The 17,564-nt window shown below is 30.6% G+C and overlaps 1 protein-coding gene across 4 annotated transcripts; it reads left to right on the top strand.

The window, feature by feature from the left end:
* Positions 1–170: 170 nt before the first annotated feature.
* Positions 171–16,453, top strand: LOC106079914 (vacuolar protein sorting-associated protein 33B-like). 4 transcript variants are annotated; one of them, XM_056011801.1, is made up of 19 exons: positions 171–404; positions 4,940–5,051; positions 5,182–5,262; positions 5,918–5,982; positions 6,140–6,257; positions 6,582–6,722; positions 6,867–6,971; positions 7,141–7,234; positions 8,098–8,175; positions 9,192–9,268; positions 10,042–10,128; positions 10,523–10,616; positions 10,757–10,831; positions 11,630–11,694; positions 11,800–11,901; positions 13,104–13,361; positions 13,912–14,011; positions 14,200–14,313; positions 15,615–16,453. In XM_056011801.1, exons 2-19 carry the CDS (start codon positions 4,992–4,994, stop codon positions 15,695–15,697), a joined length of 1,797 nt encoding a protein of 598 aa, XP_055867776.1. In that variant the 5' UTR covers positions 171–404; positions 4,940–4,991; the 3' UTR covers positions 15,698–16,453. The 4 variants fall into 4 exon arrangements, with proteins under 4 accessions (XP_055867776.1, XP_055867782.1, XP_055867758.1 ...); XM_056011783.1 differs by lacking the exon at positions 171–404 and adding an exon at positions 2,170–2,463; XM_056011790.1 differs by lacking the exon at positions 171–404 and adding an exon at positions 2,425–2,526.
* Positions 16,454–17,564: the final 1,111 nt, after the last annotated feature.

The following is a 17,564-nucleotide window of genomic DNA, read 5'->3' as shown; positions in this document are numbered from 1 at the left end:
AATTTTGACTTGGTGTCAATACAATACGTTTCTTATTGTTCTGTCTTCTTTTTAATTGTTAAATATTGTCTATATATCAGCACAGTTTATTACCAAAAATTAATTGACCTTTATTGCGTTGGCTTTAAGTTTTAAGAACCTTGTCATATTAATATAGTATATAGTAATTAGTATAGTATAGTTCTAGCAGTTAGATTATGAGTCTAATTAATAGACTTATTAGGACTAAATAATACCGGTATAGCTAGATCTAGCATATTATTTAGCTTCAAAAATAAAAACAAACAAAAACCCAAATCGGAGAGAAAACCCAAGATACAAGATTACAGTCTAAACAATAACAAAGATGGCTGCCCCTTGAATTCCTGCAGAATTACCTTTTTTTTTAAATCTCCAGCATGAGTGTAATGTCAATTAATCACAATGTTCATTTTTTTGTTCTAAAACTGTTTTAATTTTAGCTTATTTAGCCATTCTGCTGAAGAAATCCCTAATTTCACTAATTCAAAGTGAAGGACTGAATCTTTTTGATGAACTCTCACTTTTCGTTTCATAAAAAAGCCATGTAGTTTAAATATATGGGATAGTAGGCTACTTACAATTAATAAGACTATAATAACAAGGTGACTAACACACAATCTATTACTCTGGATGAGAAAGCAGAATCTGTAACCAACAAGAGAAGTATCATAGATGAAAAACTGCTGTGAAAGCAATGATCAGTAATGAAATGACCAGTAATGCAAGAGTCTCCTAAATACAGCTCAATAGAGATTTCTTTGTCAAAAAAAAATAATTAATTTATACTTAAAATTTGCTAGATGATATAGCTGAGAACAACTCATATTGTCATCAGAAAAGCACTTTTTTTTTACATTGTAAAATCCTTTACATCCTCTGTCCAGACACTATTAGCAGCACGGCCATCATGCAATGAAACTTTCTTAACTAAGAATATAGGCCTACATTGCAATATGTCTCTCACAATATTGTTTAATATCTTGCATTTTATTGATTTGCAGTTTTTCAAGTTATATCTTAACAATTGTTTAGTGCAAAACAATTTATCAAATGCATTTTTTAGAATATAATGTAACAGCGCTTCTTTATAGAACCTTCAATTATAAATCTTTTTTCTAAAATAGTGTATTTAAATGCATTTCCTCAATGATAATTAATATTATTATTATTATTATTACTAGTATTATGAAATAAAAAATAAAGAATTTTATTAAGACATATTTATTTGGAAGCTCTTCAATGTCATTCAATAAATGACAATATATACTGGAAGAATATAGTGCAACTTATTTGCTACTCAGAAAGACCTAAAATCATCTCTAATATTACAAAGTAAATTCATTTTTTTTTATATGACACAATCATTTGTAATAACAAACTACATTTTAACATTACATAGCATTCTTACTACTGGTAAATAAAAGTACAAATTTAATATGAACATTTAAAAAACCCATTTTCATAAACCCAAATATTTACAATTAAAACCAATTGCATTTAAAAATATCTACTACTCTAGGTCTATATAGATAGAATCTAGAGTAGATCGAAATGTGGTCAAAATATAATTTAAAATTTACAATACTTACTATTGTTAACTAGTTATAGATCTAGTTAAATCTAGTAACAATTAACAATAGTACTCTGACTCTAGTCTAGTGAGTGTAGTCACTAGTCTAGACTAGTAGGCCTATAAAATAAACTATATTATAGTATTGAGTCTAGGCTCTAGATCTAGACTAGTCTAGTAGTAACAATATTTATAATTGATATTAATATAACTTCAACTAGTCTAGGTACTTGAAATTCATGACAAATGTATGCAGCTATCCTTAAAAGTCCATAAATACCAAATCTAGATCTAAAACAAAAACTTTGTATAATAAGTTTACAAATGTAAATAAACTTGTTACATTAAAATTAAACAATGTAATTTACGGCTTCCATACACAGATAACGGGTATCCATGGAAACCATCAAGTGCTTTTTTAACTTTGATACACACCTATATATATTGTAAATAAGGATGCAGTGTAGTTTTGTTTAATCTCTAAGAATGAAGATCGTGCAACAATACAATAGATATACAAGTTTTCAAGTTACATGAAGTTACTTCCTTTTTCCAGTCTATATTTATTTATGTCTATGCGTAATCGGCCGCCAGCTAAAACATGATCATACCCAAAGTCTATAGATCTACCTCCTAAAATCTAGAGTCTAGGTCTAGCTTATGTGGGAAAAATAATTTTTAACACCCATTACACCCTACCCCTTAAAAAAAAATGCGGTCACTGGAAAGCTGTCAGCCAAATCTAGATCTAGATCTATTACATTTTGTTCCGGAAGAAAAACAGCAAACAACATTAATTTACATGTTCAAAGAATATGATTTTTAATACTAGAGAGTGTAAACAAAAAAAAAACTTCCGTGTACTGAAAGAGGTGTATAACCATGGAACTATACTTATACTAACTAGATCTAGTTACTACAGACCTAGAGTAGATGTAGATATCGAGATCTAGATACATAAATTTTAAATACTATTCCAACAAAATAATTTTAGATGCTACTCAACCGTTTTAAATAGATCTATATTTATATTATTATTATCAGTATCATAGTAATTAGATCTAGTATCATTTCATAGTTTTTTAGTATCACAGTATCACTATCACTAATATTAATATCAGATTTAAATCATTTAATCATAAATAGTTAAATTTTAAATTTTTAAGTTAAAATACTTAAAATTATATAGAATTGAAAAGAATATAGATGATAGATCTAACAGGTCTAACAGTTAGATTAAATTTCTAACTAAATATAATTATAATTAATAATAATTATATACAATTAGACATAGATATTAATAATATTATGATATAATAATAATAACTTATATAAGATATAATAAATATAATTATTATTTAATAGAATTTTAGATCATCTAACTAATTTAAATAAATTTAATCTATTATCTAGAGCAGGGGTGGGCAAATTACGACCCCCGGGCCACATGCGGCCCGCCGACACCTCCAGAAATCAGATGTGCCCACAGTATATACATATAAAATGCAAATATTAAAAATAATATCTATATAAGTTATTGAAACTGTCTCATTATAAAAATTTTCAAGTAAACGAAGATTATGCTTATTGGCTATACATCAATACACTCAATTGAAGACATAATCTCTTGGAACAAGTTTGCAAGTGTTTTGTTTTTTTTTAAATAAAAAATATCCCAACCATAAACTCTAAACAAGAAAGTTTGCATAAAGCTGCATAAATATTCATTTAATTTTGCTACGACACACATAGTTTTAAAAATTTTAAGTGGGTGTGTTATCCACTGGTAGTTCCGATTCATGAACAATATAATCCAATATATCCGCTAGCTTAGCCATGGCAAGGCAAATGAGAAGAATATTATATCTCAAGGAAGAATTTGTTATGTAACTAGAAGGACATTGACTGTGACTTTGTTACCAATATTTCTACGGAAGAATGGAAGACAGATTTCATGTTTTTAATAATTTCTACTGCAATTGGTTGCTTACTGATAAATGCAAAAGAATGTTAAATCTTTTCAAACAAGGCTTTCCCATTTCTACAAGCAAGCAAAATAAAACATTTTGTTGTCATTTTCATTTGCTAAAAGGTGAAACTATTTCAAGTGAAATGATTAAAAGTACAACACTTATTAAGATTCCTTAATTGTGCAATTTATAAAAGCAAAGTTCCAGTCAGTACATGCACTTATGGGTGCCAGAAACTGTACTTCCACACTTGAAAAACCTTGCTGCTGTTCACACTAGTTAATTACACATACATCTGTTCTTCTTCTTCTATGTTCTCACTTTACATGTTGTAGGGTTCAGATTAGTAATCCTATATCTGAGTTGAACCACGCAGTGGGTCAGGCAGTCTTTGGTAGATTTTGGGGCCAGAGTCTTCTTCGGGTCTCTTGATTTAGTATGCACCTTTTAAGGGACATGGTCAGCATTCTCTGGTGATACTCCACAAGGGCAGGTTTTGCTCGTCTCGACATTTTACTTCCGGAACATATATTGTCTCATTCTGTGAAAACTAAACAAATATAATCACCGGTCAATGTTGACTGACTGTAATTTGACAGCAGTCACAACGGTAACAACTAGTAAGCTAGTTTCACAGTTCCAAACATTATGCACGAGTGTAAAAAGTAAAATACTGCACATCAAGTACAACTGTATATTTGTGATATAAAATGACAACTGCAATTTATAAAAATAGTTAAATTAGTTTCAAAAATTCCTTACCCTTGTAATTTTTTGACATGGAGTGTGGGAAATAAAAGACAAAATCATGAATATAATACAGTGTAAATATTAAATAGAAGACATTCTACACAGTTAGCTAACTTTCTAAGTTATATATATATATATATACATGTGCAGCCCGCCATTCCCAAATTTTTAAAAAATGTGGCCCTCGATACAAAAAGGTTGCCCACCCCTGATCTAGAGTAATCTAGACTAGATTCTAGCTAGTACAGTACCATAGGCGTAGTAGTAGATCTAGTACAGAACAGACCGACAGTCCAGTTACATTACAGTAACTGAGTAACTCAAGTCAGAGCAACTTGTCTCAAGGAACACTAGTAACAGTAGTAGATCTAGTAAAATCTAGTTCTACTAAAAAATTCTACTACTAGTCTAGAGTCTAGTACTAGTTAGTAGTACGTAACATATATAACACTAGCAACTAGTTAATAGTTTCAGTCAAAAAAAAAAAAAGGAAAAGGCTATACTATAACTCTCTTGCTAAACTTACTCCACTGCTTCATGTCTTGTCTCATTACTGAATAATATTAGGATTTAAATCTACAATTTATTTTTAATTAGCTAATTCAGTTAGTTAAATCTTTTGAACCAGTTAAATTGAATAAACCTATAACCTTCTGAAAGTTCTGGGTTGATTGTTTTGAATGGATCTCCAAGAGCTGAACAAGCTTCTAAAGACACAGTTAGCACATCTCCTAATTTCTGTGAGTTCTATAGAGTTTCTTATTTATATTAAGTAATGAGAATTTGTAACTGTCAATTATTACTAACACTATATATTTTAAAAGTATAATTTAATACTTGAACTTTATTATAAATTGTTTGTTTTAACAGATTCCAGATTCAAAAGATTTGGTTCTTGATGCTGATTTAACAAAACCACTAGATCGAGTTGTAGGAATCAAATTTTTGAAAGTAGGAAAACTTGACAAACCTTTTTTTTAGTTGCCTAAAATTATGATTAGTTTTGAAACATGAAACATGACCTCGAACTTCTTTGCAGCCATAAGAAAATCATATATTTGAAAAGCATTAGATCTATGTATAGACTGAGATTCACAAAAAGAAAAAAGAGATCTTAGTTTACCTGTGTTAGTATTTTTGCTCTCCTTTCGATTCCCCTATCATAACACACGTTTTCCACCCTATTCCGAACTTCTAAATAAATTAGGTTAAAATGCATCAATTCCACATGAATATGTTATTAAGTATTATTTAAATTCACATCTTTAGATAAAAATATGCATTTTTTAAATATATTTTATCAAATGAATGTCAAAACCTTAGCTAGGAGTAAGAAATATTGTATATTTTTAGCTTGCTTGTTGCTTTCTTTGATACTCCAGTTCCCTCCAAAAATGTTAATGTCCCTCAAATGTTTATCATTGTATGATTTATCTGAATCAGATGTACTGAATGTAGTTGGATGGTAATAACTTTGTTTTTTTCTTAAATGTTAGCTCATTAAATAGGCCTACTTGTTTCAGATTAATGAGTAGAAATCATCTTCAATAATTTTAAAATCACAAAAAGATAGCTCAACTTTCTTTACTGTTTCTTTTAATTTTAGGAACATGGTGTTGAAAAATTATATATTCTTGAAAGAGGGCAAAAGACACTTCCTGGCTGTGGAAAGTATGCTGAGTTAATTCTTATAAATTTATTTTAACATTTAAAGAAATATTTATATGATTCTAGACAAAGTATTCGGTAATTTAGCATTGTCTACTATAAAGATATAAAGTTTTTACACAATTTTTTAATGATTGTACTACTTCTATTATCAAAACAGGAGAATCTACTTAGTGCGACCAAGCATGGTAACGATGAAATATATAGCTGATCAAATAAAAAGTGAAATTAGCTCTGGAGAGAAGCGCTCTTACAAAATAGTACTTGTGCCTAGAAAAGTAAGGACATTCTGTGTTTCACAAAACTAGTCAATGGGTGAAGAAGGATAAAAAAAAATTATTTTAATAACTTAACTAAAAAATCTGGTCATTGTCATCTTTATTTTATAGATACTGAATGTTCAAAAATTATAATAAATGATTGTCCATTTTGCACTAAATTTTCTATATGTAACGATGTCTGTTTATCTTTTGTTCTGAGTACATTCAAGTGGTTTGTGGTAATATACTTAATGTGAATTTTAAAATGTAAGTGTAAATCTTTGAAAGAAAGTTAATTATGTCATAGGTAATACAAAATGTATTTATTTATCATTTATTCAGATCCATGTCTGTGAAAAAATATTAGAAAGTGAAGGAGTTATGGGCCATGTCAGCATTGATGAATTTCCTCTAGAGTTATTTCCATTAGATAAAGATCTTCTTTCTCTGGAGTTGCCTGAACTGTTCACATCATTTTTCTTGGTATTGCATTGCAGTCTTTTGATAATGTTGCAGACTATTAAAACTTAAGTCAACTTCTATAATATTTTAGTCAACATTGACAATGTCAGTTTATTGTGATATAAATGATATGTATGATTTGGAATTGATTTACTTTTCTTATAGGATAATGATACAACATTACTCCACACAGTAGCCTCTTCACTTGTTAACCTACAAAGACTATTTGGTAAAATCCCAAATATCTTTACCATTGGAAAAGGATCAAAGGTAACAAATTGTTGTATAAATAAACATGTTTGTTTTATACATTATCATATTAGTTTCTTTAATAAAAACAAAGATATGAAATGGTTAAGACAATCTAGTTTTTTAATTTTGGACACTTTGTATTATTATAGCGCAGTGATAATAATTCATTTCCTAATTTTTCCTCTAGATGGTGTATGATTTAATGAACTACATGAGTGAAAAAAGTGAAGATAAAAAAGAGAGCAAGCATCAGATTGGTCAAATGTTTATAATAGACAGAGGTAAATGTTAGCATCATAACATTTTATAAACTTTTTAATTGCCATGTTGTTGTCAGTGGAATAATGATTAATTACCATAAACTTTAGTTGGAGTAATGTTAAAAGGGGTGGGGGGGGGAGGGCAGTCAGAATTGCTAAAAAAACATAAACTTGTTAGTAGACATATGTCTTTGAGCATATAACATGAAGTTATTATTCAACTTTTATTTATGTAAGAAAAAAACATTACTTTGTTTCAAGGGTCCCAGAAATGTTTAAAATTGGGTCTCCATGACAATATTAGCTCCTTTAAATATATCTACAATATCTAGTGTAGTGAATTACAAAAAATTCTTGTAGACTTACTAAAATAAAACTTTAGAACTTTTTATTTATATTCCTGCAAAACATATTGATTGTATTTATGAATAGTAAGTCCTTGATTTGTCTTTGAGTTAAAGATTAGTGGTGCAAGTATTATAATGGTTAAGAAGACCCTGCACTGGCCTAAGTATTTGACCATTTATGATGTAGTTCTTTTTTTTTTCTTTATAGTCAGCATTTTTCTTTGGTAGTAACTTTACATTGACTTTCAAATCTATGTGCAGATACTTTGCTCCAACTGTCCTTTTATTAGACCAAGTGTCTTTATCTATAAAATCTATGTTGATCTTTGAAACAATTAGTTGGGGCACCACTGTTTTGCTTTCCTCCTTTTTTTTAAGTTCAATCTTTGGAATGTTATGATCACTGAGAAATGCCCAGCCCCATTGTAAAATAGAAATTGTCTTGTTATTGTTGTTAAATCCTCATTTGATTTATTTATCCTAACACTGTAAGTGTCTTATTATTTATTATTTACTAAAGAATATGTTACATTTCAGATGTTGACTATGTTTCCCCCATGTGCACCCCAATGACATATGAAGCATTATTGGATGAGACATATAAGATTGAATGTGGTGAGTCATTTGTTTACTTTTCACTTCCCACATAAAGAGCCTAATCTGTTAAAGTGATCAATAATCCCCATGTTTAGTTTTCTGATGAAGGTTGAACAAAAATTTTGATTTTTTTTCCCAGTTTTTCCTTTTTTGTATTGCATTATAAAAAAGTAAAAGGAATGTAAAAGTAACAATTAGTGAAATTAACTTTCTACAATCATATCACAGTTGTGTTATCAATGTAGATTTCAGTTAGCTTTAAGCTATTCAGCACCTAAGGGTTAAATGTGTCTTAAGCAAATTGCAGTAATAACTTACAAAGGAAAATACAAAAGTATGGCTGATATGTAATAATAAAGTGAAATTTGATTAAAAGAATTGGGGAAAAAAGTCATGGGCAAAGAAAAAAAGTTTTAGTCAAAGTGTGGATTGTGTTTCCTTATAGGATGTTTCTGAGAGATTGAGTGTGATTTGCCAAATTTTCAAGAACATCTCTGATCTTGAAAATTGGATTTGCTTTTGTGTCAGATGCCTAAGACCTATACTAACTTTAAGGATGCCTGTGGAGTGTTCTCAGGTATCAGAAATGGAACCTTGCTTTGCTTTATGAATGTAGTAACACAGGAATGTCTTAGAAGTGAAGTGTTTGTGCTGTAAGCTAGTGGTACTGAAGTTTACTATGAAACTGGTCACTCTGCATGCAGTGGTAACAAAGATGAGCTGCTAACATAAATCATCAAAACCAGGCACAAGTCTTAAAAATAATGGAAATACTTAGTAGGAAATGTGCACCAAAGAAAACACAGCTCCTCTTTTTATGAGGACAAGTCTACTGACAAGCTATTGGTCAGTGTAAATCTTTCCTGTTGTTGGGAAAGGTTTATGTGTGTCTGTTTATAGGTGGGTTAGTCGAAGCTATAGAAATTTTCTTTTATTGCATTATGTGTTCACTTAAAAAGTTTCAATAATATTGTGCTTACAATGTATTTATTAATTTTTTTTCATATATTTCTTCTTTCATATATTTTTGCAAGGTGTGATAAATTTCGATACCTCTGGTGATGGAAAAGCTACTGCCGCTTCAAAACTGCTTCTTACTAGTCAAGATGAGGTAATTCTATTATCCTCAATATGCACTGTGAAAGAGAAACTCTGATGGTTTTAACAATTTTTAATATAATATGTGTTTAGATTTACAGATAATGAATATATTTTTATTTTTTTATTTGCAATAGTAAAATAGTAATAGCTGTTTTCTGACGTAATTTTCCTGCGCATCCAAAGCGGTCAGAATTTTACTGGTTTCTAAGTGACGTCACACAAATCTAGGTGACATTTAATCTATTGACGTACTGTATAACAGAAAATCATACAGTAAAAGAAATATATCTTTGTCTATGCAGTTATATCTAGATCTTGTAAACAAAGAAAAAAATGTGTGTTAAAAGTAGATTTACATGCTTGAATAACCACAGCAGTATTTTCTCGTCTGACCACTCAATGATCACTCAACACACAACTAACACTATGGCTTGGTTGTCTTGCCATGACCGACTACACATAGTATAGACTAGTCTTAAAGTTAGACACATGATCTATTTACTCTTTGGTACAGGGAGGGGCTTAGATGAAAATGTTACTTTTTTTTCTCGAGTTGATTATCCTATTGCTTTTAGATCTATCTACTTCTCTCTCTCTCTTTATATATATATATATATAACTGTACTATAGCTCTGAACTAGGCAGTCACTAAGCCTAACAGCTACTGTAAGAATGAAGCGATACGATTGGTTAAATCTAGTTTCCCTTTCAGTATTGTTGAGAGAAGTGATGTTTGCCTAACATTTTTAATTTAAGTGAAGACATTTTTTCTCTCCATTTTAGATTTACACTCAGATTAGGGACAGACATTTTTCTAATGTTTTCTCATATCTTAGTGCTAAAGCAAAAGAACTTCAAGCACTTTATAATGTAAGTTGTATAAAAATATTAACGTTCATTATAATAAAATATTATAAAATAATATTGGTGTAATATTTTTAGTCATTTTTTTTGTTGCCAATAATTGCTTATATATTTAAGTTAATGGGACAACATTAAATTCTGATATTTTCTAGTTTGATTTTACAAACTTGTCCAATAATATAAAAGTATTGAAATGTTATAGCATTTACTGACGGCAGAACAAAAAAACAAAAAACAAATCTACAATCAGATTTTATTTACTGAAACATTAACTTTATCATTATTTAGAAATGATCTACATATTACTCAGCTTGCAAGATACATTAAATGAAAGGAATTTCTGTTAATGTTTAATGTACACAATTAAAGGTTTTGAAAAAATTTTTTTTAACTGAAACAGAAAAAGAATAATTTAACAACAGTTGGGGAAATGAAAGAATTCGTTGCTAAGGAACTTAGGCAGTTAAAACATCAGCAAAAGATTTTAGAGATGCGTAAGTTTTAAATTTTGTTTAAGCTTGCCTATTCTATGTAAATTCCATATTAGCTTAAAACTGAAAGAAAATTAATACTGTTTTATTATTATTTTTACAAGTGATATAATGTATTCACATTTTGTTTTTGTTTCATTCAGATATTGGTGGATGTGAACATATTATGAAAACAAAAGAAAAAACTGATTTTGAAGAGACAATAAAAACAGAACAATGTGAGTGGACTCTGCAAATGCTTTTCTTTTCTACCAGATTCTATTCTTGAAATATTTTAGCAGGGCCAAAGTGATTCAATATATCAAGCATTGTACATATACAGTGGAACCTTTGCTAGTGACCCAATCCATTCTGAAAGTTGGTTGGTACCCAAAAGGTATCCAAAACAATTTTCCCAACTAGAAAAAAGGAAATAAATTGATTTCAAGCCCCTGTTGACTTGCGATTATATGAAATTTACAGGTTATATAGATATGCTTTTTAAGTGAGAACAGTTATAATAAAATTTAAATAGAGTTAAATAAACAAAAAAAACATTAAAGCAATTTAAACATAAAACATTAAGTTTTGACTACAGTGTGATGGCATAGAAGGATGGAGTAGTGGGGAGGAAGTGATGGAATTATTGCTTGGAGCAGAAATCCCCCTCCATGAAAACATGTAGCATTATAAATTAGGAGATCATGGCTGTTGGGTTTCCAAATTTTTTTTTTCTGTTATCCAAAATGTTTGTTATTGAAGGCTTTTCCTAGCTTGGATTTCACTGTAGTATGAAACATTAAAATTTTCTTTAGAATTTAGTTTTAGCATTTGGTAATGGACAAGAAAAAACAGATTTTGTTAAAGATAAAAAAATATTAATTATTTGACCCTCATACAGATGTTTAGCTTGTATTTCATTTTTAAAGGTTTAAATTTCTTGACCTTTTTAGATATTTTTAGCTAATTATTCATAATTACAGTTTTGATCATTCGTGCAATAAGTAAATATTACAATTATTTTGAATTGCTCTAAGGTATGCTTGCTGGTGTTGAAACAAAAGAAAGTATGACATTCATTGAAGAAGGCATTCAGAAACAGGTTTCCAATCACTTTCTTCAAGCTACATTAGGCATCTTTTTTTAATTGATTTTATGGTAATGACCATTTGTGTGTGTTTATTTTACTTGTTTTATTTTTTACTAGATTCCGTTGTTACAGTCTCTGCGGCTACTATGTCTTCTATCTATAACACAAGAAGGTTTATCTTCTAAGGACTACAAAGCTTTTAAAACAGCATTCCTGCATGTAAGCTTTAATTAAATATTACAATTTTTGGAACAACACCAAATATTTCTCACCTTCCCAATAAATGAAACAGATATAATTTGTCAATTTCTAATGTTCATGCCCATGCCTTTTTTTTTATGCTTGTTCTACTAGTTAACACTAGTAAAATAGTCTGTCTTTATGAGAGCATCTTCCTAACTCCAACTTAAATGCATGACAAATACATGGAGTTTTAGCAAGAAATTATAATGTACATGGGCATTCTCACCTTGGCTGGAGTGGTGGCCCTTACACAGAATAATCGGGGTTACTGTATTGGAACATAAAGAAATTCCTTGTGGTTAGTGCTCTCTTTGTATGCTAGTAGAGAGTGAGCCCAGTGCATGATCCAACCCAGTAATAGTCAATACTATTGTGAAACCTTCAGACTTGGAATGAATTGATTCTGGTCCATGCCTACTCATTGGATAAAATCCTTTCTAATGTCCAATAGGGATAATGTCACCTACTGCACTGATTCCCTACTGGACTTCATTGAAGGTAGTATTTGTCATATTGTTATAGATCCATATTTGAGTATAGATCAAGAGGAAACAACATTACTACCAATGTTTAAAAAAAATTAATTTAAAAGAGTTTTCATTTTTAAAGTAGAATCTTTTTATATTGTTTTCGCAAGGGGCACCTGAAACAAAAACTAAACAATCCCTTGCAATACAATACTTGCCAGCACCAAGCTTTCTCTCATTAGAATGATTGAATTTCTCCAGAGCCAGTACCATTTTATAAACTACAAGATGTATTGCTAAACACAAATTGGATCTTACAATGATCAAGCTTATTACAGACTTAGATGCAGTACTTGTGCTTTAATTGTATATCACACTTCAGTATCCTCCTGTCCTGCACTGACTTATTTGACATGCACCTTTTACTATGATGAAGTGTATCCTAAGAAACCAGAAGAATGCATTTCTGCAGCACAAAATTGCTTGCCTTTCAGTGCTCTAATTGGCTAAGAGGTGGCGCAGGCAAAGGGCCTACTTTTTTTTACTCTAGGGTCAGGTTGAAAAGATTGAGAAACACTGATTTGCATCTTCCAATATTAAATGCTTAAGAGCCATAACATAGAAATGAGAAATGTGAGCATTCATTTCACCATTCATTTTTTTAAGTACAAAATTTTATAAAACATCTCTAATTCCAACTTTTTCATTCAGAGCCATGGTTTTGAGCATCTTGTTACATTTTTCAACTTGAAAAAATTGGGAATTCTGACAGAGCAGGAGGGAATAGCTGCAAGTCCACGAGTTTTGCTTCCACCAGCCTTTTCAAGAAAATCAAGCTACAGATTTCTTAATCAAAAACTGAACCTAGTGCCAAAACAAACAGAGGATATAGACTTGAGAGACCCTAAAGATGTTTCATATATTTTCAGTGGAGCCTACACACCATTGCCTTGTAAACTAGTGGAACAGGTAGAAATTTTAGTTGCTCTCTTTTTTTTTTTTATTATTTTTTTTTTTTAAAAAGCTGATACATTAATTCTGTATTGATCAGTTCCTCCCATATTTCTTTTAACAATTCTTCTTATCAGCTTGCTATTTCATGGGTGAAACCTGGGTGGACATGGATCTAATAATTTTTTAGAAATTTGACAGTTAATATATATCTTTGAGAAAAAAATCACTAGTTAATTGACCTTATAGGAAAATCTCTTGTTTAATGAAGCATAATAATGTAGAAATGAAATTTGTTCTGAAGTTCAAGACTTTCCATATCTGGAACACACTTTGGTCAGCATATATTCCCACATGTTTTCATGATTAAAGAGTTAGATATTCATTATATTGAACAAAAAATGATCCATTTTCTCAAAATCTATCATTCATTAGTTATTAAGAGCAAAAGTTTTGCTCCTACAAAGGTTGTTTAGCTGTATCAAGGAGGAATTGTCTTGTTTTTTAAACTTCTTTTATGTATAGTTTAAAAATACAATTTCATGAAATATTTTCTTTTTCTTGATAGATTCTTGTTCGTGACAGTTTGATAGGGCTTGAAGATGTTGGGAAAGCTTGTGGTGGAATACATTCAGAAATCAAAGTAAAAAATAGAAGTTTGGGAACAGGTAGATAAAAAGTAATTAATGCAAAAGTAAATATAAATATAGTTGCCAGATTATCATGACTTACTGTCTGTAACATGTCATTCATAGAAAGAAATGTATTTCTTTACCACAGTATCTTTGTGATTGTAGCTCCTAATATATCTATCATAGATAGTAATGTATTTCTTTACAACAATGTCTATTTTCAGTCAGAGGTGCACAAAATATTGTAGACCCGACAATGAAAGTTGTGTTGGTATACTTTTTAGGAGGCTGTACCTTTAGTGAAATAGCAGCTCTCAGATTTATCTCTAAACAATATGGTATGTAATTCATTTGAATTGTTTTGTTACAAGTTTTTACTTTTGCATGGATTCTGCCACTAATTTCAGGTCATCAATTGTTTCCTATATCTGTTTGTTCTTGAGCAGGTTTCAATGAATAGATGGGTAACAATCATATTTCACTAATTCACTACACATTTGAAATATTGAAGGCTTCCACCAAGTTATTCCACATATGAATTGACAGAAACAACAGAATGGTTTTAACACCACTTTGTGGTCTTTAGTCATGGCCCTCTCTATTCAGAATGGTTTCAACACCACTTTGTGGTCTTTAGTCATGGTCCTCTCTTACACTTTTGTGGATGAAAATGAGATGTTGAAAAGTGTGTAATGAGGAGGACGTGGATATTGTCTATTTTCTCATGAATGAAAACTTTTGTCATTTTTTTAAAATTAAATATTCACTTGCAAACAAATATTTCACTAATTCCAAAAGATAAAATCACAGAACATACATGATTAATCTAAATGTTCTGGTAGGTTCTATGCCTGATTAGAATTAGTTGGGTGATGCTGTTGTAAGATATGCTTAAACACACTCAACAGTCAACCACAAATCTTTTAAAAATGTAACTGAATCATATCTAAAAATTAAAATAGATGCCACGTCACGTTTTTATTGTGTTTGTTTGACTTGACGATAATGATGAGATAAACTTGTGACTTATGCAGGTTCGGAGGTGCCTTGATTACAGTTCAAGCACTTTAATAATTAATGAAGCAACAAAGAGCTGATATGCTTTTTTCTAGAGTTTTAATTATTTGAAACTCAAAATTGAAACAATAAATGTATGTACAAAGATATATAAAGCAGATACAGGATTCGGTAAAAATGATCAATAAAATGAGTAACTATTTACTTTTAAACTAGCGACTTCTAAGTCTTAACTTTCTAGCTCTCCTTCTAGTCCCAAGCTACCACTCCTCCTTTTATATTATTCCTTTGAATAAAGAACCATGACATCTTGATACCCATGCTTGACCTGTTAACATTTATTTTCCTTTTAATCATTTTTAATTTAACTTACATTAATTATGTTTCCCTGCTGTAGCCTTGAACTAAGTTTTAATAAGTGTCTTTCTGGCATCTAATCAAGCGTGGTAACGTGTATCCTAATTTGAGCTAAGTAAAACTGTCCTCATTTTGTGAACAATGAGGTGTCACTAGGGACGTGACACATGGAAAGTGTTGTTTTTTGTTTTGTTTTTTTCATTTAATGCAGGTTTGTGTTTTTATTTTAACAGTTGTTAAATAGCCTATTTTGTGCAATTTTCAGATATCCGGATTATTGTGGCCACAACAGCCATCATCACTAGCTATACTCTATTAGATAAAGTGGTGGAAAGAAATAACAGATGATGATTTTCTTGTTTTTACATGCCATTTCAAACTGATGTTGAAACATTGCTGGTCAAGAGTTACAAAAAATTCTTTAAATATGTCAACTTAATTGTGTCTCTAAATTCTACGGTGTAATAGCTTCACATTTGAATTGTGAAGACAATGAACTAGCTTCTTTGTGCAATCCCTTAATTTTTTAAATAAATAAAATGGCATAATTAAAAAAAAAATTATATATAGTTTTATATTGTCATTCACAAAGGTAAATTACATATTGAAACTGTAGCATTTTAACATTATGCACCTTTCATCCTTTAAAATGTAAACTATTATTTCTATTATTTAATAACAATAAACTATGACATCAATTTGTAAGTAATTAGTTCAGGAATTATTTTCTTTATTTAAGTAACATTTACTGTACATGATTAACAATCTTATGATTCCAATCGGATTGTAAATGCCATACACAGCAGTAATAGAAAGAACGGAGAATGTGCAACAACCCCTGGTGATTACATATGCCCAACCTGTGACCTCAGCTATCTTTAGTCACACAAGAAGTTGCAAAGGGAAAAAATAATCACTCGTAAAATGCCACAGAGAGAGAGATTCCAATCACACATATAAATATTTTTAAATTGAGAACCTAGATGTTTAAAGATATTATCAGATTGAACACCTAATGGACATTTATTTTCTTTTATATGCCATATATATTATTACACATGTTGAAAGATGAAATGTTACAATAAACCTTTTGTTACACTATAACATTTAATTATTTTTTTTTTTGGTCATTGTCTTTTTATTTCTACATCATTTTCAAACACATTTGTGTTTCTTGTTATCTTGTCTTTCATTGACCTCATGATTGTTTGCATCTCCAAAAGTGAATTGAGTGAGAACCCTTTAACCCTTCTTCCTTAATGGTTTTACCCACAAGAAAGATAATGGTCAACTGAAAGGGTGTTACACACATTATGGCTGGACTATCAGTGTAAGTTCTGCAACCTCCTCCCAATAAAATAGTTACAAACACATAAATGGCCAGAAACTAGCAAGTGTTAGATAAATATGCCTACTTGAGAAGTACCATATCAGTAAATGCCCACCTAGATGATGTGTTGGAGGTGTCACTGCCGCCTTTAGCAGACTTCAAGAGGGGAAAGGACTCAGCTCATCAACAAAACTTAAAGTTTGCAGTGCTCATTATTTGATGCTTCATTCGTGGCCCTTATTTTCCCACCACTAAGCGTTACATCAAAACACTGAATTTATTCCACCTTCTGCTGCCAGAAAGAAATTCACTAGGTGAATTGGTTTGACCACAGACTGCAAAAACCTCAATCACAGGTGTACATGATTGACGCCCAAGGTCCCTACTAAAATGACTATTGCCTCCACAAACGACTTTTTTATGGGGGTCTGTGTGTTGGAAAGCATGCTAAAAGGGGTCAACACAAGAGCTCCCTCAAGGAATGTGGAATCGACACTCATGACTGGGGAATGATCGCTCCACGTGGTGTGGAGCCGTGAATGTATCAAGCTACGAGGCAATGAGGGCCGCCATTAGTAAAGAGCTAAAGGCAATCCAAATATTATAAGCAAAAGCAGGTCACACAGCAACAGCTCCAATTTACCAATGGCTTGTGTGCGGTCGGCTTTATATCGTAAAATATGAATAGAGCCAATATTTTTTAGCGGCCCCCGAAAGGGGAAAAGACGCTATTAGTTTTGTGCGAAATGTCTGTCCGTCCGTCCCGTTTAGATCTCGTAAACTAGAAGAGATATTGAAAATCCGACTTCACAATATTTTAGACCATTCAAAGTTCTGATGCAACGGCTACTTTTTTTTTTCCTGAAAGCGAAAATTCTAATTTTT

This window comes from Biomphalaria glabrata, chromosome 1, assembly GCF_947242115.1.
Source record: "Biomphalaria glabrata chromosome 1, xgBioGlab47.1, whole genome shotgun sequence".
Taxonomy (NCBI): domain Eukaryota; kingdom Metazoa; phylum Mollusca; class Gastropoda; family Planorbidae; genus Biomphalaria; species Biomphalaria glabrata.
Note: the sequence above shows the minus strand (reverse complement) of the source record. Positions and strands in the feature narration are given on the sequence as shown.

What these genes read in the sequence shown, in the direction of transcription:
- LOC106079914 (XM_056011801.1), top strand. Translation starts at nt 4,992, where the DNA reads ATGGATCTCCAAGAGCTGAACAAGCTTCTAAAGACACAGTTAGCACAT. An exon ending in AATGTTTATAATAGACAGAG is followed by an intron (nt 7,235 to 8,097) that starts GTAAATGTTAGC and finishes GTTACATTTCAG; the next exon opens with ATGTTGACTATGTTTCCCCC. An exon ending in AAGAAGGCATTCAGAAACAG is followed by an intron (nt 11,695 to 11,799) that starts GTTTCCAATCAC and finishes ATTTTTTACTAG; the next exon opens with ATTCCGTTGTTACAGTCTCT.